The 27,905-nt window shown below is 39.5% G+C and overlaps 2 protein-coding genes across 3 annotated transcripts; one reads left to right on the forward strand and one right to left on the reverse strand.

Moving 5' to 3' along the window:
- Positions 1-2,233: 2,233 nt before the first annotated feature.
- Positions 2,234-4,726, reverse strand: LOC132797900 (uncharacterized). Its single transcript, XM_060809650.1, has 3 exons — positions 4,466-4,726; positions 4,051-4,394; positions 2,234-3,578 (listed from the first exon to the last, which is right to left on the reverse strand). Exons 1-3 carry the CDS (start codon positions 4,724-4,726, stop codon positions 2,234-2,236), a joined length of 1,950 nt encoding a protein of 649 aa, XP_060665633.1.
- Positions 4,727-18,699: 13,973 nt separating this feature from the next.
- On the forward strand, positions 18,700-20,402 carry LOC132797890 (uncharacterized). Of its 2 annotated transcripts, none has more exons than XM_060809638.1 (3): positions 18,700-18,782; positions 18,879-18,970; positions 20,014-20,237. In XM_060809638.1, the coding sequence occupies exons 1-3, from the start codon at positions 18,751-18,753 to the stop codon at positions 20,235-20,237; spliced, it is 348 nt and encodes a 115-aa protein (XP_060665621.1). In that variant the 5' UTR covers positions 18,700-18,750. The 2 variants fall into 2 exon arrangements, 1 of the variants encoding a protein (XP_060665621.1); XR_009633817.1 differs by having other exon boundaries at positions 18,711-18,782; positions 18,844-18,970; positions 20,014-20,402.
- The last annotated feature ends 7,503 nt before the right edge of the window (positions 20,403-27,905 follow it).

Raw genomic sequence — 27,905 nt, forward strand, 5'->3', positions numbered from 1 at the left:
AGTTCAGTCGCAGATCAAATGCGGAGCGATGAGCACAGGCGCATTTCGTTGCGCTCTGCTTTCGTTTCTATGTATGCGTGTATGTATCTACATGCTCGCCTATATTAGTATGTGTATGCATATGAAGTTTTGCAACGTGCAGTTGCCTCACTGACAAGCAGCTAGCGCACGTCAATTTTGTTTTGCCGCGACGAAAGTCTCGAAGATGAAGTCGAGTGACTGTTCGTGCCTTCGACTCTTCGTGCCTATATACTGACAATTTACCGCCAGCGAAAATCAAAGTGCGTTGGCTTTACTCGTAATGTGTTGGCGGGTGTGGAAAAGTGCTTGGGTTCAATTCCCGTCTTTTTTTATTTATATTTTATTTTCATTTTTTATTTATACTTTCATTTTTTACAAATTAAAAAATTTAAATATTCATTTATAAATTTCTTATTTTTTTTATTACATCTTATTAGGCGATGAAAAACAATTATTATTTATTTCAGAAATATTATCTAATTCTAAATGCCAAACTGTCTAAAATTGGGGTGGGTTGTATGCGTGTGTAGCTTGCCCGTGTGTATGTGTGTACACTTTGCAAGATTTGTTATTGCAACTACAAGTGATTTATGATTATTTTTGTTTGTCGCCGCTTGAATTAGTTACCAATTAAGTAAATTTACTTGATCGGTATCCAGGGAACACCACGAGGAGGCCATTGCAAGTGCAATGGGGTCATCAAATGGTCTTCGAGTCGACTTGAGATTATTTGTAAATCTCCATGTTCCCCACCTAATCTAATTATTTGTGTTTGTTTACGTTCCCCCCACATATACGGACTGACAAACTTGGCTTTGACGATTCTGCGATTAATAAGGCTTCTTAGATTTTTATTTTTAAGATTTTATAATTTCTAGTTTGCGGGTGCTTTTGGCTTCTCCGTTAGCCAAATACTGTTTTTTTCGAAGCAGGACGAGTATGAAATAATTTACTATAAATAGTCGGTGCTCATTGCATGTACATATGCCATTTTGAATACCATTTTGAGTATTTTTCCACGCTTTCCACTTGCGCAATACATTCATTTACAATAGTTTCCTTAATTTTTCGGGCATATGGAACATTTTTAAAAAATTTGTGAAATACCATGTAGTGTAGTTTTAATAATTCGTAGATGTCGTCTTGTGGGGCTTTTAATTTTAAATTATCATTAATAGTTTTAAAATTTTTATTAAACAGGAAATGTTCGCTCTGTTCAAAATCCGCAAGTTCATCCTTTAATAAAATTATTTGGCAAATATTACATTTAAATTTCAATTGTGATTTATATATCAAAAATCCAATAAAATATCCTAGTGCATTCTCACTAGCATAACTGAGAGCTGGTTGTGCATATTCCATTTCGATTTCATTATCGATATCTGTGTAGGGGGGCGTCTTCCAGATAAATAATAACACTTCAACTTTGGAAATTGGTAGAACTTGTAACTTTACAATTACTTTTATTGCACTCTTGAAAAATACACTTGTTGTGCCGGTCAGAATAGTAGAACATATGTTATATGAAAAAGCACTAAAAGTGGGCAGGGTGACCAACATGAGGATAAACTAGATCAGTGTGACTGCGCGTGTGACAAGGTCACACGCACAGTATACTAACTTTGTCGCTATCGATATCAATCGATCGCGACCACACTGTCAGCTGTTTTGAGTGGTCACTCCTGCCATCATCTGGCATCAACATCCTCCCCCCCCTTGCAATGAGTTGCAAACGGATTTATTGTCCACATGGACCGGACAGAATCCAACTCAATGTGGAATTCTGGGCCATTGGCAAATCGTTGGTGCTCGGCAGAATGCCATGTTGAATGATGTGAGGATACACATCAGTGCCGAGCACCAGGGACGGAGGGGGAAAGGATGTGAGCGAAGTTGGAAACTCCCCAAAGGTGAGGCCTGTTCATGGGGGACGGCGAGCGGGAACGTGGCCGTGCTGGAGTTCAAGATCGAGTTGTTTCCGGCTGGTCGTCGCGTCGTCACTGACGACTTGGCATTCACGTATTTGGCTGGTTCCACCAAATAAATTTGTGGTACTTGGGTCCCATGGCAGCAATCATGTAATAGAGTTGAGGCCCATCCACACGGAGAAGGGCATACAACATGGAATGAAACAAGAACAAATGATTATTACAGTAGCTTCTTCACAGTATAGGACAGCACAGGACGACGAATAGAGAAACGAAGTAGGAGGTTATTCGTCTTTGTGTCGATGCCTATCTGGTTTGGATGAATGATGAGGCAGATACAAATTAGGAGTGGTGACGGGCTTCCGGAATGGAAGAGTCACCCGAGATCTGCCACATCTGCTGCGTGAAGTTGTGTTTTCGCAGCTAACCAGCTTCGACGGAATATCCTCCGCCTCCCAAACTTTGGAGTTTAGTCTGTCGAGTTGATCGTCTGCTTGGATAGCGACTCTTGTCGAAAACGCAGAGACAGTTGTCGACACATTCTGGGAGACGGGGCCGGTGAGAATCCAACCAAACACGGTTTGTTGGCCAAGGAGTGAGCCACAAATGTTTGGCCGGGAACCGCTCAGGATGACTGACGGAAGGATATCCGCGCCAATTAAGATGTCAATCTGAGCACTTTTGTAGAAGTTTGGATCTGCCAGTTCAATCGCTGGTAGATCCTTTAGGAAGCCTTTCGGCACAAGGAATGGTGGCAGCTTGTCTGCCAGTTGTGGAATAACGAACGCTGAGGTCTCGATATGGAGCCTCGGCTTCGTTGGACAACCAATGCTGAAGTTGCATAACTTCTGCGGTTGGGCCGCAATTGCATGATTCAGCCCAGATACTTGGGCTTGCACGGATTGGAATGGCAACTTTATGCGCTGGAATAAACGCTCAGAAATGAAAGTCGCTTCGGACCCTGAGTCGATTAGTGCTCGTGCGGTGTATGTAGTACCTAGATGGCATACATTGACAACCGCCGTGCCGAGAAGGATGTTCTGAGCGTTAATGGCAAAGTAATTTTGTACATTTGTTGCCGATTGATTCGGAGTGGACTGTATATTGGGAAGTGTGGATGGAGTGGAAGAGGCACCATTGTGGGCACTGTCGCCCCGATGGAGAAGAGTGTGGTGCCGCCTCTTGCATGTCAAGCAATTGTGCGCACTCGTACACTCTCGGAGTTGGTGACCTCTTGCGAAGCAGTTTAAACAGAGACTTTTCTGTTTGATGTAGCTCATCCGATCATTGACCGACATTTCAAGGAAGCTTGGACAAACCCGGACAGGGTGATTCTCTTTTGAGCACAAGTCACACGATTTGCCTCTCTGAGTGACTCGGGCCTTGAAAGAGTTAATTCGCTTTGAACTCTGCTGTGGACGGGATGGTCCAGCGGTAGAGTTCTGCGAGGTTTTTTGCGTCACGTCCTCAACAGCCTCGAGCGTACGATAACGCTCGTTGAGGAATGGGCTCATGTCCTGCCATGCGGGAATCTTGGTCTTGTCCACCAATGATTGCTCCCATAGTGAGAGTGTAAGTTTGGGGAGCTTGGATGAGCAAAGAAAGACCAGGATGCAGTCGGCGAAAGGACTAGAGCAGGGGTGCTCAAATTCGTCTTATGGCAGTGCGTCTACTAACACAGACACAAGAAAACGTGTACATATTTAGCGGCGCTTTTGTGTTGAGGCGCAGCTGTGCACTGAGAGAAATTACGATTGTATTTTGTATTTACATCCAGAACTACGAAGCATATTACGCATTTTAATAAATCAAAAGCCAACGCAGACAGAAAAATAAGTTCCAGTGTATGTGTTCGAGGAAAAAACAAAAACAAAATACATTGCGGTCAGCGAAGCGTGACGACGGAAAGAGATGTAAAGGAGAAACAAGCAAAATTGTTTTTGTTTCGCATGCAAATCGAAGCCCATATGCACGGTGCGTATGGGCGCACTAGCCATAAGCACAGAGCATCTACAAAAACAAAAGTGCACTCAGTGTATAGGCGTTGAGCACCCCTGGACTAGAGACTGAAATGTCTGAGTGGTCAAGAGCGGTCAAGCACCGCTGAATTGTGCCATGCAGCTCCTTAATCGCTGCTCCAGACTCTTGCGAAACCGTGGACAGGTTGAAGAGAATTTTTAACTGGCTCGTTATTAACAAGCGCTTGTTTTCGAATCGCTCGCAGAGAGCACTCCAAGCCGACGCGAAACCATCGTTCGTCAGCGGAAATTTGGCTACGATCTCATTGGCCTCATCTGCGGTTTTTGAATTGAGATGGAATAGTTTCTCAACCGGAGTCAACCTCGGATTGTTGACGTAGATGGCCGTGAAAAGATCACGGAAGGTCGGCCACCGCAAGTAATCCCCACGGAATACTTCGGTGTCGATTGGAGGAGCCGGCAGCCACTGGAGTACACAGGAGGAGCGGATGCTTCACTCCTGGTTGATTCGGAAAATTGGGTAATTTACCCCTTTACATGGGCGAGACACCGCTCATACACTGCATAGCAGTGGTCATATTTGGCCTCCATGGCCTGTATGCCTTCGTTGTCGCCGTCTCGATGCAGTGCATCAGCGCACGTGGCATAAGCGGTCTCTACACTGTCCCAGAGGGCTTGCAGGCGGTCACGACGGATCTCGTACGTGTGTACATTGTCTTCTTCGGCTGCAGGCCCTCTGACCCGACTCTCAAAGTGCACCAGTCTGTCAGTGACGGCGACGAAGTTGCTGAGAGCCATCGCACGGGTGTTGCTAAGTTTAGCCTGGACGGATCGTGTAGTTGCAGAAGAAGCAGACGGCGACGGACGATCAACTTAAACTCGGAGTTGAGCGGCAGGAGTGGCGGATTTGGATGTATACGGAAATGGATATGATAATATATATGTTGTATGTGTAGTAACGGATTTCAATATATAATATCAATTTATAAGGAGCATATACGGAGTGTATATGTAACGTGTACGGAAGTGTACGTGTATGTATGTGATACTATATGTATATTATATGTGTAATAATGGACTTATATATATATATTATCAGTATATATGGAACATATACGGAGTGTATATGTGTGTAAGTGTCGTGTATGGAAGTGTACGTGTATGTATGTGTGTCGTATGTGGATGTATATATGTCGTATGTATATGTATATATATATAGGTATATATAAATATATGGAGTGTAGTGGATCTACGCGCGTTTGTTCTTAATAGAGTGCAACTTCCTTGTTATTTAGAGTAAAATAACACGAAGAGGTCGCATACACTGGAGTGTGTCAAAAAGCAGACAAACGCGAAACGACAGAGATGTCACAAAGTACATACAACAGCGGCCAAATTGGAAAATATAAGCGAACTCTTTTAAACTGTATAAATACTTACACATACATATACATATAAGGATATAAATAACACATGGGCTGAAAAGTCCCGGGCCTAACATAGAAAACACGCTTTTTTTGGATCAAAATTGGCGTTACTCATTAATTTAATCTTTATCAAGAGCATTGCAATCATTTCATAGCCGCTGTAACATTTCAATATAAATTTTTTAGAACGATTTATTTTTTGCCTCAAAATAGGCTTCAATTTCAGTGATAACCTCTTCATTCCTACGAAATTTTTTACCGGCGAATATTTTTTCAGGACTGCGAACCTCCAGAAGTCGCTGGGAGCCTAATCTGGCAAATACAGTGGATGTGGGAGCAATTCGAAGTTAAATTCATGTAGTTTTGTCACTGTCATTGAATCATGAACACATTCTTGTTGATGGTCAAAAGTGAGCAAACGCGGCAGCCACTTTGAAGAGAGCTTTCTCATAGTCAAATGTTCATGCAATATTAGGCCAACATGTTCTTTTGATATCTTTACGATGTTAGTTAACTCACGCAAATTTAATTTTCGATCATTCAAAACGATTTTGTGGATTTTTTTGATGTTTTCTGGTGAGACCTCCCCAATTGGACGTCCACTGGGGTCTGCATAATCGGTGTCTCTACGACCAAGTTTGAAGTCAGTAAACCAACGTTTAATTGTTGTTTCTGATGGAGAGGAGTCCCCATAACACTATTCAAGCCAAAACTGTGCTTAAACGGTATTTTTTCCCATCAAGTAGCAGTGTAAGATTAGAACACGAACTTGCTTTTGATCCATTATTTTGAAAATAGCAAAAGTAGTGTCACTCTTAGCTCAATAACTTACAAACTAATGAATAGAATATCATGAAATTGTAGCAGCTGTCTTCTGAAGGATTGTATTAACTGAAAAATAGGTGACTGCATAAAACTAGCGACACCTATGTGTAAGGCCCGGGACTTTTCAGCCCACGTGTTATATATACGGTGCAAAGTATACACAAAGTAGAAAAGATTGCGGAAAGAAAGCCGGTAGAACGCTTATGTACTTATATATATGCTGTGTCACATATATATAATGTACAAGGAAAAAGAGTATGGCGCGAACACGACACTTGCACAAAATGTATGGAGAATGTATGAAAGTGTATCACTTATCTTGAAAAAACCAATGCTATTGCTGGGGTCGAGCGAATCCAATCATATATCCGGCTCGAAGGACCAAAATGTGTAGGGGGGCGTCTTCCAGATAAATAATAACATTTCAACTTTGGAAATTGGTAGAACTTGTAACTTTACAATTACTTTTATTGCACTCTTGAAAAATACACTTGTTGTGCCGGTCAGAATAGTAGAACATATGTTATATGAAAAAGCACTAAAAGTGGGCAGGGTGACCAACATGAGGATAAACTAGATCAGTGTGACTGCGCGTGTGACAAGGTCACACGCACAGTATACTAACTTTGTCGCTATCGATATCAATCGATCGCGACCACACTGTCAGCTGTTTTGAGTGGTCACTCCTGCCATCATCTGGCATCAACAATATCAAATATATAAGTTTCAGCTCTAAATCTTTAACATATCATCATCTGGCTCACAATTTCCAGTTGTTTTTCTTGACGTGATGATTTTCATTGACAACATCTTGGAAATTATTGCATTGAATTCAAACAGCATTGGATTATTATTAGTAGCGCCTCTACTTCTTATTAAATAAAATAAATGTTCCAGTGGATCCTGATTTAGTCTTGACAATATTAAAAAGTATGCATCACGTTCACTCCATACATCTTCTGCCAGCATTAAAATTGAATTTATTGATAGTATCAGTCCATCTATGCAATAAACTTTGTTGGAGTATTGACATTTCATTAAATAGTCCTTCTTTCTATCATATAATTTTCCGTGTCACTATTTTGTTGAACAGCAAACCTATTTGGATTTTTATCATATAAATTGTTGCTATTAAGGCAATCAAACAGCTTATAAATCCTTTCAATAAACTTGGCTGTGGAGAGTGCTACATCTTCGCAATCAATGAATATTCCATTTTTAATTAAAATATAAATGGCTGATGCTACTGTGTGGCTAAATACCTGTGTGGCATATTTAACTTTCATTTTTTCAAAGGAATTAGGATATACATACGTGCTTCCTTGATAGCTTAGGGCATAATCGAGCTGAACTGTTGTTTGTGTCAATCTCAAACAATTTAACAACAATTTGCCATGAGACCTGGCCATCTGGGGTCTTAATCGAATTACGCATTAAAATATTCCGAAAGGAACATCATAAATTGTGTGAATTTTCTGCTCATTAACAAAAAAAGTATGGTGTTTCGTTATTCACCCCATATTTGGTTAAGGCTCCTCTGTTATTCGGGCCTTGATCACCACTGCTCTGATAGTTAGGCCTATGTTTTGTGCGACAATTATATTTTTGTTAATGAGTTCTTTTAATTTGATGGCTGACAGTCCAGTGGATGTAGCAAAGTAGCTTAAAACAAATTTCCAATTGGCATAAAGGCCTCGCACCATAAAAACGCAAATCTGCTTGCATAGTTCTCCTGATTTTTCATAGCCATCGTCCACAGAACCTTCCACTTCGTCATGGTGGGAATTATATTGTAGCCCTTTCCGTATTGACATCTCATCAAATAATAATACGGCATTCTTACTATTGCCATCCATTTTTGAAAATATTTCTTTCAATGCATTTATTAAGTGGTCATTCAGATCCGGAGTCATATTTTTTTATTGGTGCCCATTGTAACGAATCACTAAGGAGGTATTCGTCTGGTGCTGGTGGAAGGTTTACTAGTGTGGCGTACGCGCTGGCTTCTCCGGGCTTTGCTCAGATAGCATGGGGTTCAAGGAAAGGGCCAACTAATAGGACGCACCACTTATAACAATAATACATTTAAAATTCGCGTACATAAGGGAAGACAGAAAAGAAGGAGTGTAATGGGAAGGTTACAATAAACAATAGTGAAAGAGAAAATAAAGGGAAGGAGAGGAAGGTAGGTTAACAAAGAAGACGGAGCCACTCTCTCATGCAACACAGCTGTTATTGTGTGCAGACGCCCACCCTACCGTGATCCTGCATTCATTGCCAAAAACTAAAAAGTTGGCAGGATCCCTAAAAGACAGTGGTTCGGCTAACCTACTCCTGCTTGGTTAATCATGGTTCCAAATAAAAATAGGCAATTAAGCGGACATACTTAATTTATTAACAGATAGCAAAAATAATTTGAATAATAACAACATTATTAATTGACAAAAAAAATGACAAGAAAAATAAATAAATAAATAATTTAACGGACAAACATAGTAAGTGTGTATGAGACAGAATTAATTAAATAAGGCCAAAAAGGAAAAAATAAATAAATAAATACTAAAAATAATTAACCTATAAATATAAAATATGTTCTAGCATAAATATAATATAAATAATTATTTTAGCATTTAAATGTTGTATAAATTAAGAGAAGGAAAAAAAATTAGCTAAAATGAACTAGTTTTGGGTTCATTTCGAAATGCAATGTTAGACCATCACACCGAATATAGGCAAACACTAGATGCAAATAAAAATGAGGATCAGCTGATGGCTGTCACTAAATGAAATGTTTTGCTATTGCCAGTCTCGCAAGGTCACTGACCGCTGGGACTGCAGACAGCTGTAGCCGCGCTATGGTCAGATGACCACAAGCAACAGGGAAGCTTTAGCTCTAGCTCATAGATTATTAATTAGTTAGAGTGAAACAGACTTACATACATTAGAGACTCCCACGCAGAAAGATCTTTCCTTGTGTTGGTGCCTGTCTGTGGTGTATCTGTGGGGAATAATAATAATTGCGAGCTCTTGCGCCTGCATGAAAGCTGCTTGCTATGACCGGTAGCGTCGATCAAAACAAACATGCATACATACAAAGGTATGCAAGTATGGTTTTACATGCTTTTCAGGCAATACAAAAACATTAAATTTTATAACTAAATACAATTTTACAAAGATATTTTGCCTATAGGTGTTGCCTTACATGCCTTCTTAAATGATTGCCATTTCTATTTTATACAATAGTACAGTGGTACTTGTATTATGAAGGACCCAGAAAAGTTGTTGGTTCAACTTTCTCGCCACATCATATTACACTTACAACATTGATGGACTATCACTTATAGATGCATAGTTAAACAACATAACGTAAATTAACAATGATAAACAAACAAACAAAAAAATAAGCTGTTAGTCAGCCGTTCGCCTTCCTCCTGGGTGACGCAGATACTCGGCCTCGATGCCACCACAAGTGCGGAGCAACTAGCCAACGGAGATCGCAAGGCGGCCGGACGCAGGTGTTTTGCAGTAGAAACACAACCTGCTGGGAAGCAATTCTCCTGTGCTCAATGAGCGTCTGCAGCTAGCAACAGCTCATCTGTTTGCGTTGCCCAGACAGCTGATGTGTCCAGCACAGCTGCGACTTGGAGCTTTTGGTGGTTGGCCGTTAATCAAGCAGTTGTGTGTGTTGAAGTTTCATTTTAAATTAATTTAAAATTCTACCACTGGGTTATTATAAGTTACACACGGGGTTTTATATACATTATGACTGGGTCATTATATTCAGCTTAATACCGGGTTTGATATAAATTATAACTGGGTTATTAGATATTGGGTTATTATAATTTATGACGGAGTTTTATATGACTTATAACTGGGTTTTAAATTATAACTGGGTTTTATATAAATTGTAACTGGGTTATTATATAAATTATGGCTGAGTTATTATAATTTATGACGGAGTTTTAATATAACTTATAACTGGGTGACGAATCCTAATCTGGAAAACGGCACTTGGTTTATTTAAGCCAGTTGGCAAATTCCTCTAGTGAACAAACAGCTACAAGTGGACGGCAAGGTGCAAAGTACGTTTTAAGCATCTGTCTACACCAACCACTTCACTGATGTACTTTTTTCTTTTTTTTTTATTATTATTAAAGCACATGCACTTCTCCACTATTTTTTTTCTTAGGTTCTGCACATAACCTGCTAACCATTTTTCTTCCAGCCAAAACCAACAACAAAAACCTTTTTTTCGGAAATTTGACAATTAATCCAACTCAAAAAGGTAATCGCTTGTCTATTGTGGTCTGGACTTAACACGATCAGCTGATCTAGCAATTCATGCTTGCATGTATCGTGGTCCACCAATAGATGGCGCTATTTTTGGAGCTTTCAGTCTCATTTGTAAATAAAGCTCCGCTTCTCAGAACAAAATATGACAAGACATTGAGTACCATTTTCTCAGACTACAAATTATTTTATACAACTAAACAAATTAAATAATACAAATTAACTAGGACAATAAACATATAAATAAATAATATAATAAATAATAGGTATAAATATGTATGTGTACAGAAAAAGAACGAAAAAAAATGTTGCATACTTTTAGGCTTAGTCAATTGCAACTACGATAAGCGGCCTATTACACCATCTCAGTAACGATGATTTCGATGGGAGATTCAATTCAAGATCATCCCTCATAAATGAATACGCCTTAGCTGAATAAAAATTAATGCTTTGAGCTATTAGTCTTTCTTTATCTTGCCACTTTTTTTATTGCTCTTTATCAACATCTTGCAAAATGTGTTTGAATTCTCTGATAGTCCTTTCTTGTCAAGAATTCCAAATAGATTGCTGTCATTTTTTTTAGATTTTAAATATTTAAGTTTTCTTACTTTCTGCTTTCTTAATTTCATTTGTAGCAGACTTATTTTCTTCGTATACATATTATTCTTTCTTTTCTGTTTATTGAGTTCTTCAATGGTTGACCAGTATTTGTTCCTATAATGCATTTCGTTTTGTTCTTTTCTTAGGCAATTGTCGCAAAAGTTAATATCATTATTATTAGTTGGTATGTCTACATCAACTTTGCTTACGGAGCTTTTGTTTTCTCTCTGCCATTTCCACACAATCAATGCTTGTGGGATCCAGTGGCTTTTGTGCACTTTGAAAAATAGAAATTGGTTCTATCTCTTCGCAAAATGAAAACACATCAGTGTTCTCTGTGAACAAACATGTATTTAAATTTAGCTTCGGCTCATCTACTAATCGCAGAGTCGGCAAAGCCCCTGCTTTTAATTTTTTAACCCCTAAATACTTCGACTCAAAATGTATGTTACATATTACCGCCCTGGCAATATTGACTCCCTTCTGTAATTTACATTTCGAAACCCATTCACGACGGAGATTTTCATTTTTCGGGAAGCGGAACAAACGGACAGGAAAGTGCTCTGAGCTATCCCTATAGCTTCGCTGGCATGAATCAATGCTGCAAGTAAACCCACTTTTCCTGACATCTTTTTTTATTAAATTTGCCATTTTAATATTTTATAAATCAAAAAAACGCAAGCAATTAATCTCTCTAAAAATCGACGCAAGTCTTACCACACGCAGACAAATTAGAAAGAACAAGAAAAACGCGGTTAAATAATGCAAAGGAAAATAGACAAAAAAAAACAACAAAAAATTGGCGCGTGCCAATCACTTTGCTTTCCATATACATACATATGTACATATTTGCATAACACATACATATGCATGTTACACAAGCTTATGGTAAATTAATAAGAAGAAGAAAAGCGCGGTCAAAATGATAGAAAAGAAAATTTGTCAAATCAAAACAAAACAGATTAAACTGTCGACAAACAAAAATAATAATTGGCGCGTGCCATTCACTTGTAGTTGCAACAACAACTTGCAATGCACACGGGCAAGCTACACACGCATACAACCCATTCCAATTCTAGACAGTTTGGCATTTAGAATTAGATAATATTTCTGAAATAAATAATAATTGTTTTTCATCGCCTAATAAGTTTTAATAAAAATAAAGAATTTATAAATGAATATTTAAATTTTTTAATTTGTAAAAAATGAAAATAAAATATAAATAAAAAAAGACGGGATTTGAACCCAAGCACTTTTCCACACCCGCCAACACATTACGAGTAAAGCCAACGCACTTTGATTTTCGCTGGCGGTAAATTGTCAGTATATAGGCACGAAGAGTCGAAGACACGAACAGGCACTCGACTTCATCTTCGAGACTTTCTTGACGCATCTATGTATTGTATGGTTAGTGCTACTATATTACAGCCACGGTTGCCATTTTTGCTACAAATGTACCAAAACTGGTACATTTTTTATGCGTTGGTACATTGGATCACTTTTTTTCATTTTGGTACATTTTCAATATGCCTGGTCTAGTTTTTTTTTTCATAAAATTTTATGTTCACACATATTATTTTAACAAATGGCTCTGTTCCACCAGGCACAATTTTGTATCAGTTAGAAATGGAACCATTACAAACACTGAAAAATATCGGATGCAGTCGATTGGCGATGTTCCGTCTCAAATTGAGAAAATATGTATGCGCCAACGTAAGGTCCATCACTACGTAAACAACTTGAACTTTAATTTGAAAAATAAATTGTTTAAACAGTCTTAAAGATTATACATAGTGATGGATAGGTAAGTAAGCTAATGTCTTTTGAAACAACAAAGTATATACATATGTACATATATCAATTTTATAGATTCATTACGAAAAAGGCAGCTTCTGGTGCAACTGAAGCTAATGCTCCGCAAGTGACAGTAGATGATGAGCCAAAGTGAGTCTTTTTAAAACATTATACACTTAGTTATGTATGTATAAGTTTTCTGGCTTAAGAACGAAGGTGGTCGTGGTTTTTGCAAGGCGTGTGAAAAATTTGTTTTCAACCATATTACCCATATTGATCGGCACAGCAAGCAGGCTCTGCATCAACGCAACGTCAAAAGCAAGGAAAACCAATTAAAAATGGACGAATTCGCCTCACGGTCAAAAAAGTTGATTATGAAGTTCAGCATGCCATTTACACATTAATGATGTTTGTCATAATGCATAACTTGCCAATTTCGCTTATGGACTATCTGCCCAACTTGCTGTGTGTATGCTGTCCGGATTCCAAAATACCGAAAGAAGTAAAGTGCGGGCGAACAAAAGCATCACAAATGACAGAGCAGCTGGCGGGAAAATCATTCAAAAACATTATAAGTTCGCTAAAAAATTCAAAATTTTCCCTAATTGTTGACGAAACTACTGATGTTTCGTGCCGCAAGGCGCTTGTGTTGGTGGCAAGGCAGTTTCAAAGCGGCCACCAACTTATTTTATATGAAGTGTACTTGTTACTCACTACATTTGTGCGCAAGCTACTCTTGCAAAAAATTGCCATTAGACGTTGAAAAGCTGTGCAGGAACATTTATTCCTATTTCGCGTGGAGTCCTAAGATAGTGCTAGAGCTAAAAGAATTTCAAGACTTCTGCGACATCAAGCCCCATAAGGTCTTAGGATTAGCAATGACACGGTGGCTTTCTCTTGAGAAAGTTATTTGTAGAATTGTAGAGCAGTGGGATGCACTACTGCTTTATTTTGTATCCCAATGTTCGGAAGTCAATAACATAAAGCCCAAGGAGTTAGCCAATATTATGTTAGCACCGGAAATAAAAGCATATATGTTGTTTTTTAACGTACGCTCTAAAAATTATTAATGAACTTAGCACTGAATTTCAATCCGAATCTGTCAGACTTCCATACCTACACAATAGACTTGAAGTTTCTGTTAAGTTAATATCATGTAACTTCTGTCAAACTCCTTATATTAAAAACAGAAATATGAATGATATCGTCCTTAAAGATAAAAATCACTTTTTTACCAGTAGCAAATATTTGTATTGGTACAATAGCGCAGCAGTATATTGATAGCGAAAATCTGAGTGAATTTGAAAAGTGTAAAATTAAAGAAACTATTCGTGAATTTTATATTGAGCTGATTTCACAAATAAAAATTAGATTTGACTTCGAAAGAGAAGATGTAAAACTTTTAGAGGCAATAACTCCAGCTAAATTTCTAAGCGAAGATGAACTTTCAATAGTACCTTTGATGACAACCTTCGAAAATTTATACAATGGTGATCCCGATGATCTAATATCCCAATGGAACCAACTCCGTCTGTCTTTAAAAGAGGGAAAAGAAAAAGACGTTTGTAAATTTTGGACAGACATTGGAAGTAAAAAAAACGGTCTTGACGAACCGCTGTTCAAAAGCTTGATAGAATTCATATATATGTTACGGACTGGTTGTCTTCCCTGGGGCCGCGCCGGCTGGCTCATCGGTACTCAGGTGGAGTTCCATCCCTGGCCCGCAGTCCGCACAATCGATAACTTCACCGATATTAACAGCTGTTTTTTTTTACAACAGAAAAACACATCACTAACAAAACAAAACAGCTGCCGCGCAATTGGAAAATTGCGCAAAAACAAAAGGAAATTCAAAACAAACTATTGACGACGATAAGTACAAAGAAAAACAATAATAAACAACTCACTGATCCATCTTGTGTTTGAATAGGGCCTCAACTGGACCCCGGCGTACCCTCCCTGCCTGAGATGGCCACATCGGCGCCATCTCCCTTTCGTTGGCCACCACCTCAGTGGCTACTCCTCATCCGGCGTAGTGCTGTGGAATCCCCCTTCCCTCCATGCTGAGAAGACTCACACAACCATGTTCAACGTAAGTACTAATATATAATTCATGAATTTCTCTTAATATCTAACATTTAATTTATTTACAGGTATAATATTAATATATATTCGAATTTCATTACAGCTACACGGAACAGTATTTGAAGCAAAGGCAAATAAAACAAACAAGGCGGAACAACAAAGAGAATAATAACGGAGTAGGGACAATTATATATGGTATGTAAAGATATCACAGATAGATATATTTATGTATGTATGTATATAAATGAATGTATGTATATAAATGAATGTATGTTTGATTCGCTTAAATGTCTACCTTGACCTGCCTAAGAGCTCTTGAGGTTTGGTAAAGGGGCGGTATCGTAAGGTGAGAAAATGCATGCATGTAAATTCATAAATTAAATATATACGTATCTCGCCGCGAATAATTTGTAGTTAATTATGTTTGTATTGTAATGTGTTTAGTCGTCCCTACTCGGTCATTTTTTACACAAAAATAATGTTGGTTTTACTTTAATTTATATCGTATTTCGAACTTTAATTTGCTTTAATTTATTTTACTTTAATATAATTTTAATTTACTTCACAACATTTATAATTCGCTGATCAACAAAAAAAGGTCGGCGGAAAATAAAATATATATCGAGGACTCGAAACCAAAGAATTAATTGCTGTTTATGTTTACGCAACGTGACGACAGTTGCAAATGTTTGGACGCAGCGCACTGGCGGTCGGAAACAGGGCGGGCTTGGAACGGACTCACCAGTCGATTTCCTCCTCCTGCCTCAGCGTTGGCGGCGTTGTCTCGCCCATTATCCCACGTCGTGGATGCTTCTCCGCGCTTGTCCAGCGGTGATGCTCTGGTTGTAGCTGTCGTTGTCGTTGTTGTTGCGGTCGTTGTTGTTGTTGTTGTCGTTGCGTGTTGCAGTTGATATTGCTGCTGTTATTGTTGTTGTTGTTGCTCTGGTTGTTGCTGCCGTTGCTTTGGATGTAGCTGCCGTCGCTCTCTGCTGGGGTTGACGTTGTTGTTGTTGCCGTCGCCGCTGTTAAAACCTCATGCTTGGCAATCTTCTTGCTTGCAACGTTATTGTTGTGATTCTTTGCCGTTGCTGCAGTTGCTTGTTGCCGTGGCTTATTGTTGTTGCAGTTGATGTTGTTGTTGTTGCTTTTTCAACTCATAAGCACACAACTTCCTCTACAGGCGCCAGCTCTTTCCACCAAAAACTTTCCTCTCTCTTTTTATATATTTTTCTTCTACAGGTAGACCGTCTCCAACCTTCATCAAAAATCAAATCCCGAACAACCGTTTTTCTATTTCTTTCATGGACCGACTCCAACCTCGATCAAGAATCAACCTCGTGATACAACTCCGACGAGAAAAACAGGCAAGATCGTTCAGCACGATCTTCCGACCGACCGTCTCCAACCTCGATCCAAAATCAACTCCTCGACTCAGAAAAATCCACGTTGTAACCTCTAGTAAAAAAAAATTGACGTTCCTTTTTCAACTCCTATTTAACAGGAGGAGCAATTTTTTGAATTTCCCCCCCTTGAGTTGCCATTTCCTATCTCCGATATATCGCCTCGGGATATATCGATAACCCCCCCTAACATTGCTGGCACAAACGATATCCAAAACGTAACAATACCCCTAGATCGTTTGTGACCAGCCGGCACCTATTGCAGTGCCCAACGTAGGCTACACCCACGACACTAACTGAAACAGACAAACGGGCAACGGATCACCAACACTACATCCTTAGAAGGTAAGTCAAGCGCACTATAATCGTGTATCCTTGTTGTGACAGGCTCCTAACGGTCTTCCTTGCAGATCCTCTAATTGTTTTTGTTGTCTGCTCCACTTCCTTGTATGGACTCTTGTCGCGCAAAGGTGGGATTTCAACCTCGTAGTCTACCTGTGGGACTCTGTGTGAATACCGGTCTTGTTGGCCTTGTGAAGAGCGCCCTCGACGACTCATGTTTCGCACCACTTTTATACATCCTTGGTACGTATATCCATGGCATATATGTATCTTGCCAAATCGTTCTTCAATAATACATAATTCCTTTTGTCCGTCTCCAGTATTTGGACGCATGTTCTCGCGGGTATTCCGCCAGTTCTTTGCGCACGGATCAAACACATCTTCAGTGCAACCCGTCAAATAATCCGGACGCGGATTATGCAATGGCGGCTCCGGCTCATTCTGGTGGTTCTTCTGGATTACTCCTGCCTCTGCCATCGATTTCTGCTGCGCATCGGCGGGACGACTGCCACTACTCCCGTCCGTCTGCGGCCGAATCATCTCCTGCATCAGCTTCATCATCTCCAGGAAGCCTGCGCGAATCTCATCGCGTATCGTTGCTGCAATACCCTCCATCAGTGAACTGCTGTAGGTCTCATGGGCCTGCGCAATAGCTGCGTTCACGGTCGACTTGATGACTGAATCCATCGACTCCGGTGGATAGAATTGTCGGCCCGTGTTCGTCGAATTGCTGGCAGTTGCTGATACCACCTCAGATACTACTGCTGGTTCACGACTTTCTGACATTTTAATTTTTTTATTAATCTACTGCTACGTATAAACTCACTAAATACCAACAAACTCCTATAATAAATAAATAAATACTTTAAATCAATACGTTTCCTAATAAATAAATAAATAACTCAAACAAACTAACAACAACAATTTCCTTTCTCCATTCTATAACATTGACAAACGGAAGGGAGAGAAAAACATCACACTACGACCTAACCAACGCTGTACTACGCACAATTCAAACAATGGACAAACACTTAAGCACTAATCAGATGCTCTATCCATCACTCTCGTGATGGATGGCATCCAAGGAGCGCTACCTGAGATCTATTTTGATTCCGTCTCGCTTTTGAGCACGTTTGGTGTCCGCTGTGTGGCAGGTGCGGCGCAGAATCGATCCTGTATCGACCTGGGTCACCTGTCGCCTGTGCTGATACTAGAGCATCAGGCCAGCGCACATCCAAGCGCCACTCGAAATGAGATGGAACAAATAGTACACATAAACAACAAAGAGAAACTACCTATACAACAATGCTAATCTAATATCACAATTTTATCACAGTCTTTGTTCGTTGCTGCCACCAGGCTACGATGACGCTTTGCAAACTCTCTGCTTCCTTGTAAGAGTGACACAAGCACATCAACAAAATGAACAAACACTGCAACAAAAAAATGACATTAAGACTTGGATCCTGTCACCGAATGAAATCCTGCTCAGAGCTGCGCAATTATGGGTGACTACATCGTACCACATAAGACATCAGATGAACACAATTTCACTCAACAAAAGGACATACACTACATCGATGGAACTATCTTTTTTATTTATTTTTTCGAATTCAAATTTCAAAAATTCAATTGGGCGCCATATTGTTACGGACTGGTTGTCTTCCCTGGGGCCGCGCCGGCTGGCTCATCGGTACTCAGGTGGAGTTCCATCCCTGGCCCGCAGTCCGCACAATCGATAACTTCACCGATATTAACAGCTGTTTTTTTTTACAACAGAAAAACACATCACTAACAAAACAAAACAGCTGCCGCGCAATTGGAAAATTGCGCAAAAACAAAAGGAAATTCAAAACAAACTATTGACGACGATAAGTACAAAGAAAAACAATAATAAACAACTCACTGATCCATCTTGTGTTTGAATAGGGCCTCAACTGGACCCCGGCGTACCCTCCCTGCCTGAGATGGCCACATCGGCGCCATCTCCCTTTCGTTGGCCACCACCTCAGTGGCTACTCCTCATCCGGCGTAGTGCTGTGGAATCCCCCTTCCCTCCATGCTGAGAAGACTCACACAACCATGTTCAACGTAAGTACTAATATATAATTCATGAATTTCTCTTAATATCTAACATTTAATTTATTTACAGGTATAATATTAATATATATTCGAATTTCATTACAGCTACACGGAACAGTATTTGAAGCAAAGGCAAATAAAACAAACAAGGCGGAACAACAAAGAGAATAATAACGGAGTAGGGACAATTATATATGGTATGTAAAGATATCACAGATAGATATATTTATGTATGTATGTATATAAATGAATGTATGTATATAAATGAATGTATGTTTGATTCGCTTAAATGTCTACCTTGACCTGCCTAAGAGCTCTTGAGGTTTGGTAAAGGGGCGGTATCGTAAGGTGAGAAAATGCATGCATGTAAATTCATAAATTAAATATATACGTATCTCGCCGCGAATAATTTGTAGTTAATTATGTTTGTATTGTAATGTGTTTAGTCGTCCCTACTCGGTCATTTTTACACAAAAATAATGTTGGTTTTACTTTAATTTATATCGTATTTCGAACTTTAATTTGCTTTAATTTATTTTACTTTAATATAATTTTAATTTACTTCACAACATTTATAATTCGCTGATCAACAAAAAAGGTCGGCGGAAAATAAAATATATATCGAGGACTCGAAACCAAAGAATTAATTGCTGTTTATGTTTACGCAACGTGACGACAGTTGCAAATGTTTGGACGCAGCGCACTGGCGGTCGGAAACAGGGCGGGCTTGGAACGGACTCACCAGTCGATTTCCTCCTCCTGCCTCAGCGTTGGCGGCGTTGTCTCGCCCACTATCCCACGTCGTGGATGCTTCTCCGCGCTTGTCCAGCGGTGATGCTCTGGTTGTAGCTGTCGTTGTCGTTGTTGTTGCGGTCGTTGTTGTTGTTGTTGTCGTTGCGTGTTGCAGTTGATATTGCTGCTGTTATTGTTGTTGTTGTTGCTCTGGTTGTTGCTGCCGTTGCTTTGGATGTAGCTGCCGTCGCTCTCTGCTGGGGTTGACGTTGTTGTTGTTGCCGTCGCCGCTGTTAAAACCTCATGCTTGGCAATCTTCTTGCTTGCAACGTTATTGTTGTGATTCTTTGCCGTTGCTGCAGTTGCTTGTTGCCGTGGCTTATTGTTGTTGCAGTTGATGTTGTTGTTGTTGCTTTTTTCAACTCATAAGCACACAACTTCCTCTACAGGCGCCAGCTCTTTCCACCAAAAACTTTCCTCTCTCTTTTTATATATTTTTCTTCTACAGGTAGACCGTCTCCAACCTTCATCAAAAATCAAATCCCGAACAACCGTTTTTCTATTTCTTTCATGGACCGACTCCAACCTCGATCAAGAATCAACCTCGTGATACAACTCCGACGAGAAAAAAAAACAGGCAAGATCGTTCAGCACGATCTTCCGACCGACCGTCTCCAACCTCGATCCAAAATCAACTCCTCGACTCAGAAAAATCCACGTTGTAACCTCTAGTAAAAAAAAATTGACGTTCCTTTTTCAACTCCTATTTAACAGGAGGAGCAATTTTTTGAATTTCCCCCCCTGGAGTTGCCATTTCCTATCTCCGATATATCGCCTCGGGATATATCGATAACCCCCCCTAACATTGCTGGCACAAACGATATCCAAAACGTAACATATAACTTGATGTCATCGCCACACAGCTCTGCTGCTGCAGAGATAAAATTTTTTTGAAATTTCTTTAATAAAAACTAAATTACGAAATAAATTAGAATTTAAGACACTAAATAACATTATGTATTGTAAGGAATTGATTAATTGTAAAGACCTTCACTATGTTTAGTCTCCAGAAGACTGTTCATTTTTAAAAATGAACTAAGTTTAAATTTAATTTATTATTGTTTAAGGAAAGTTCTGGTTTTTTTTATACGCTATATACTATACTACGACTATAATTTGAAGTAAAAAATGAAATATGAAATAATAAAAGATCATTTTAAAAAAACGTTAAGAAATTTTAGTTTTAAAAAATACCGAGAAAAAATTGTGGTACATTTTTGCTAAAATTGGTACATTTTTTTAAAATTTTGGTACAAAAAATTTTTTTTGGAATGGCAACCGTGATTACAGCATAAATGTGTATAACGGCGAATATTTGGGTTTCCGCTGATCTCACCAGACCAATGGATCATCTGTTATCATGATATATTCCTCGCCTAGATATTTATCTAGTTCCCTAATAGCTGCGGCCGTACTGTTGGAGGGCTTACTAACTTTTTGGAAAGCGTTGTCATAATCCTTCCAAATGTCGTTGACATTTTCATTTGGTTTTACTTGACATGCATTATCCATCCGAACAGATTCAGTCTGAGCAGTGGCCGAATGAAATCAATTTTGTTTTGAAATCATGAACTGCTTTTTTGTACGCTTCTTCAGATTTAAATACTCGTCCTTTGAATCTGGGATCCAAAATGGTGCTTTCAGGATACAAATTATTTGATACATAATCTTGAAATCGAGTATTCATATCAATTTGTATGCATTTAATGAAATCGACAATAGTTGTGTTTGTATCAGAGAACTGCAACGAGTATGATTATGCAGTGCAGACGCGGCGGTAAGAAGTCTTCTCAGCGATTTCCTTTTGAAATATTATTTTTACTATTTATTTTAATTTGAATTGAACGGTAAATTCTCGAAAGCCTTCTCGGTGAACCTCAAATTGTTTACTTATGATGGTAAGTTCTCAAAGCCCACATCGGCACTTCTCTAACCTAACCTAATGTATGGCTGAAAGCTTTTACTGCTTGAAAGATTTTCTAATAATTTATATACGTCTTTTAGAATTAAATTGGTGTTATATTTGCTTTGCTGCATTTAACTACTAATACATTTCACACTAAGACTCGTCGTAAGAATGCGTTTTTTTTTTCTCAATACAAAAGAATTTCATGAATAACTTCTAGTTTTTATATTCTTCGCAATTAAGTTGGAAATCCTAAATACAGTAGTTATTATTTATTGATAAATACCAATTTGGTATTTGAAAAATTACAAGAGTTTTTGTAATGTCTTTATTTTCCGCGTTGCTCGCGAACGAAATGTATGGACCTAATTGTTGATGCTACTAGACGAACACGAAACGAAAGCGAAAACGACGAGTGACAATGCGCTGTTGAGTTCTGATTTTCAACTGATTTTATAATTTATTAAACTACATTAAGCCTAACTTAGCTAAAGTGGCGAAGCGAGGCGAATTCGCTCAGAGAGCAAAAACGAAAGCTTTATTGCGCTCTCGCTTCACCCTAATTCTAACAACTTTATTTCAATAATTTCATGCTCTTAAATTAATCTACCAACTGCGCCAACACCGGTCCCTATGAACGGCTGTGCCTTTGTGTATTGGCCGCTTGAAAATTCCTCCCGCGCTAGTTCGCAGGTCTGCGACGCGCACCGCCCATCCTTTCCTGGGTACACCGCCACAACTCTTCCCACCATCCACTGCATCGGCTGCTGGTTGTCCTCTCGGACGACAAGTTCTCCGACTTGAAGATTTGGCTGCAACTGGTGTCACTTGGCCCGTGCCTGCAGGCCCAGCACATACTCCCGTCACAATCGCCGCCAGAACGCTAGCTTGAGCGACGAGACAGCTCGCCATCGCCTTAAGGAGCTCAGGCCCTCCTGGTCCGGGGTGTGCGACGCTGCCGGTGCCACCAGTGGGCCGCCAACCCGTAGGTGCCCTGGGGTTAATGTCACGCCGTCGTTTGGGTCCTGGCTTACGGTTCCTAGCGGGCGGGAGTTGAGCACCGCCTCGACCGCCACGACCACTGTCTGCAGTTTCTCGGCCGTTAGCAGAGTGTTGCCTACCGTCTGTTGGAGTAGGTGCTTTGCAGACTGCATACCTGTCTCCCATTGTCCACCGAAGTAAGGAGCCTTCGGCGGTATAAACGCAAATTCGCAACCGCTTCGTGATGCGAAGTCGCGAACTGCGCTCTCCTCGGCCTCGACTCGCCCCCCTGAGCTCCTCCAGATGGCGACATTCTCCGACGAAGTTGCAATGGACTCGGGTCGGCCATCTGCATCGACCAACAAAGCTTTGGAAAGCCATTAGAAATGTATTAGTTAGTAACAAAGCAATGTACGTCTTGTAAGGCGGCTTTTCGCGAATCATGTAGGTACTCTCAACTGGGCCACAAAAAATCTACAAATTGAAAATGGAAGGAGCCCTCGGCGCCGATCAGCAGGCAAATTTATCTGGGTAAGCAGCCGAGGTTTCCATTTAAAACAACGGATGCATGATCGGACTGTTTGACGACAGAATTCTTTAGCATTGACTAACCAATGTTGTTCTCTAAGAATGCTCACGACGGCTCTTGGGCCAGCATGACAGTTGATCAAGTGAAGGTATGTACTTCACATAGCTACGAGCAAATTATGAACGCTTCGACAAGAGGAGTGGAAACTTAGCATAATACGAAATAGGAGCATTTAACAGTCGCCTCTCAACTCGCAACAACGAAAACTAACACCAAGATCCTTCAAACTCATGTATGAAAGGATTAAGTTGTTGTAGACTCGAGCTCACACCCTATCTATATTTTCTCTGAATTCAAAACTCTGCAGAACTTCTACGATTTTATTGAACGCTTCCTTCAGTTGTCATGCCGTGGGAACCAGTTAAAATTGAACTGTTTTGTTTTTACATCTTCGAATGAAGCGGAACACATAAGCGAACACTCTCAACAGACTTGTGTGCGACGAAAAACTTTCGATCGATTCCACTAGATCTGACTTTACCACCATAACATAGCTGTCAATCCAACAGCTGTTTTGTGCACTTCCAAATTGCGCGTCTCTTCAGAAACGAAATGATGGTTAACTGGCCGGGCTTCGTGTGGTTCCTTTAACCACATTGACGCGCACAGTTCACATCGCAACCTCTCGATACAATGTCTGCGGGGTTCTGCTTGGTTGGAACATGTCGCGATTCCACGCTCTCTGAAAACTCTTGAATCTCGGTCACGACCCTCAGCTTCGTCGAAATGCTTTGGGGCCGTAATACACTTTGGTGCGGAATAACGTAATATGGAATACTTGGAAGGATGTGATTCACTTCGGACATGTGGCCCATCTCTACATATTCTTCCATAAATTCCAAGTACATTCGCTTTAACTCGGGTTCTCGAGTTAGGCGTTTTTCAAGCGACAAAAACCGCTGTTTCAAATGAGCACCCAAGCTGGTGCGAATCGTATTTAAACGGCAGTCTTACTTCGAAACGACCAGACGGCAATCTTTTCACATTATTCGTGAAATGATCTTTACAACTTTGTTGTTCAGCGGAAAGGACTTTGGAGGGAGAGCGCACATCTTCAACAGTCCAAAACAGCCCACTTCTCTTGGCTCCCAAGAAATCACTTCCAAGAATAGAAGAAACATTAGATCAATTAGGTCGAACCAAAAAGAACTTGAAGATAAATCCAGGAACTCAACATCATTTTCTACGAGCAATGGCTCTTATCGCTTCACGCGATTACCATATGGTCTAAAAGTAGCACCAAATTCATTAATGAAAATGATGCAACTTGCTTTTTCTGGTTTAAAACCATCGCAAGCATTTCTCTACATGGATGATTTAGTTGTTATAGGTTGTTCCAAACAACATATGTAAAAAAATTTACAAATATTTATTAACTTTGTAGAAAACACAACCTGAAGTTAAACCCGGAGAAATGTTCATTCTTTTTACACGAAGTAACATTTCTGGGCCATAAATGTACAGACCATGGCATCCTTCCTGATGAAAAAAAATATGATGTTATTAAAAACTATCCAACTCCAACAGATGCAGATAGTGCACGACGATTTGTCGCTTTCTGTAATTATTACAGAAGATTCATTCATAATTTCGCACAATATTCACGTCATTTGACAAAACTGTGCAAGAAAAATGTTCAATTCGAGTGGACTAAAGAATGTGAAGAATCGTTTAAATATCTTAAAAAGGCATTAATGAAACCAACATTATTGCAATACCCTGACTTCAGCAGAGAATTTTGCATAACCACAGATGCAAGTAAACATGCATGTGGTGCAGTACTATCTCAAGAGTACGACGGTGCGCAACTACCAATTGCATATGCATCGAGAGCTTTCACACAGGGAGAAAGCAACAAATCAACTACAGAACAAGAATTAGCCGCTATCCATTGAGCAATAAAACATTGTAGACCATATGTTTACGGAAGACATTTCTTAGTAAAAACTGACCATAGACCGTTAGTATACTTATTCTCAATGAAGAATCCATCTTCAAAGCTGACTAGAATGAGATTAGATCTAGAAGAGTATCAATTGACAGTTAAATACCTCAAGGGGAAGGGCAATCACGTTGCGGATGCATTATCTCGCATAAACGTAGAAGAATTAATACAAATGAACAGAAAAATGTTGATGGTACAAACGAGATCATCAAGAATACAGGAAAACATCTGCGCATATGAAAAAATTAAAATGCATGAAAATATATATGAGCCCAATGTCTATGAAGTTGTTAGCAATAACGACTTAAAGAAATTCGGGAAATTAAAAATGAACAATTTTATATGTATATTTCAAAAGGGAAAACAAATAATTTCACAATTTGCAGTTAAAGATTTATATTCTAATGAAAAATTCGATTTAGATCAATTTTTTCAAAGGCTTATTTCAGAAGCCGGGATACACAAAATCATTAACTTACAGATGTCACCAAGTGAACAAATTTTCGAATGTCACTTTAAATGGATTTAAAAACAAGTGATAAAGCTACAGTCGAGTGTACTCGACTGTGAGATACCCGCTACCCATTTTGAATAAAAAAATATATTTTGCGGTATTTTTCTCAAAATATACCGAATATACTGGAAAAATACTAAAAAATATACCTAATGGTATGTTTGGTATATCGATATAGTACCGCATTCAAAATATACCATAGACGGCACAATATACCAGACTGTCGGCCAAAGCAACTAAGAGCCCTAGTAAGTAGACGTGTTTGTCCATACAAAAGTATTTTTTTAATTACTTCGACAATTTTTATCTGATCTCAATCAGGAATCATAACTAATATAGTAATTATTATCTATACCAAAATTCGCAACTCTAGATTTCAAATTACGCTTGTTATTCGATTTTTGATTTGCGGGGGCGGAAGTGGGCGTGGCAAAATTTTGAAACAAACTTGATCTGCGTGCAAACATAACAAATGCTGTCGAAAAAAAATTATAGCTCTATCTCTCATAGTCTCTGACATCTAGTGTTTCATACGGACAGACGGACAGACACACAGACGGACAGACGGACATGGCTATATCGTCTCGTCTGTTAACGCTGATCAAGAGTATATATACTTTATAGGGTCGGAGATGCCTCCTTCTACCTGTTACATACATTTCCTGCCGGCACAAAGTTATAATACCCTTCTACCCTATGGGTAGCGGGTATAATAAGGGCAATAAAGAATTAATGGATATAAAAATAGCGCTATTACAAAGAGTGGCACACATAGACAAAAATGACAAAAGTCAAATTAATGCAATCCTGTTAAGATATCATAACGATCCAATAGAAGGAGGTCATACAGGGATTACGCGTACCCTGTCCAAAATAAGGAAATCATACTAATGGCCAAAAATGCTACAAACCATTAAAAGTTATTTAAAAACGTGTGTAGACTGCCAAAAAGCTAAAGTTACAACACATACAAAAGCTCCTATGATTATAACAAACACCCCAAATACAGCTTTTGACACTGTTTTAATCGATACAATTGGACCATTTCCACAAACAGAACATGGTAATGAGTATGCGATAACTATAATATGCGACCTTACAAAATATCTAGTTATAATTCCAGTAGCAGATAAAAGCGCAAAAACAGTAGCCAAACGATTTTTGAATCATTTGTCCTAAAGTACGGTCCAGAAATTCACTTATACAAGACTTTTTTTTTTTTATTAAAATAATAACGAAATGATAACAAAGATAGGTGCACTGTTACCTAACTGGGCAACTTAAACAAATCAGAAATAATAAACAGAAAATTAATTATGTCAGCAGCACATAATAAATATAAAGTAAATAAAGATTGTATAAATTGAACCTAAGGATATACGAGAAATGTATGTATATTATCGCTGTTAATTATTAGGTCAAGACCCGAGCCAGCAGGTCTTGAGGATGATGTCGTTTTAGTCTTTTCCTGACCGTAGTGCGATGACTTGGCGTTAGGCGCTTAGCCACGCTGTTAGGATGACCTCCAAGCCTCTCTGTATATTTTTGTGCAATTTCCTGTATTCTATCGCCAATTTTTGGTACTTTGAGGTCGCGCTCGATGTCCGCCGTTCTCATGTACCATGGAGCTCCCGAGATCCGCCTCAGCGTCTTGGCTTGAAGTACTCGTATTTTGTTGAGGTGCATTTTAGCTGTGATACCATTCACCTGTATTGCATAGAACAGGCTCGGAGCTAAAATGCACTTGAAAATTCGAACTTTTTTTTTTCCAGTGAAAGCTTGTTTTTAGCGGGAGAGTAGCCAGGACATACGATTTAGTTTGGTTTTATAAGAGTGCAGCAGCGACTTCACATGGCTTTCGAAATTGAGCCTTCTGTCTAGAATGACTCCTAGGTATTTGTGCGATGCTGAGTGAGTTAACACTCTCGATTTGCGAAGGTCATGTTTGCGCATTTATCTGCATTGATGCACACGTTCCAATTCCTAGCCCATTCCTGAAATGCATCTAGACATTCTTGCTGACCTATTTTTGCAAGATCTATGGAGCTGTTTTTGGTGAGCATCGCAGTATCGTCAGCATAGGTTGCAATCATAGTATCCTTTCGTGCAAGTGCTGTGATTGACGAGTGGGTTGGCATGTCAGCAGAGAATAGTGTGTACAATGTTGGGCCAAGCACACTACCTTGTGGAACACCCGTTTCTATAGACTTGGTCGACGACTTATATTCATCGGTCACCACATGAAATGAGCGTCCTTCTAAGAAGCTCCCTATTAGCAAGAAAAGCTGAGGTGAATTTCTTTGCTTTGTGAAGAAGTCCGGAATGCCACACTCTGTCAAAAGCTTGCTGGATATCCAAGAAAGCAGCCACAGTGTGCTCTTTCTCCTCCAAGGCCTCCAGCGCAA

The sequence above is a fragment of the Drosophila nasuta genome, unplaced genomic scaffold (genome assembly GCF_023558535.2).
Source record: "Drosophila nasuta strain 15112-1781.00 unplaced genomic scaffold, ASM2355853v1 ctg30_pilon, whole genome shotgun sequence".
Classification (NCBI taxonomy): domain Eukaryota; kingdom Metazoa; phylum Arthropoda; class Insecta; order Diptera; family Drosophilidae; genus Drosophila; species Drosophila nasuta.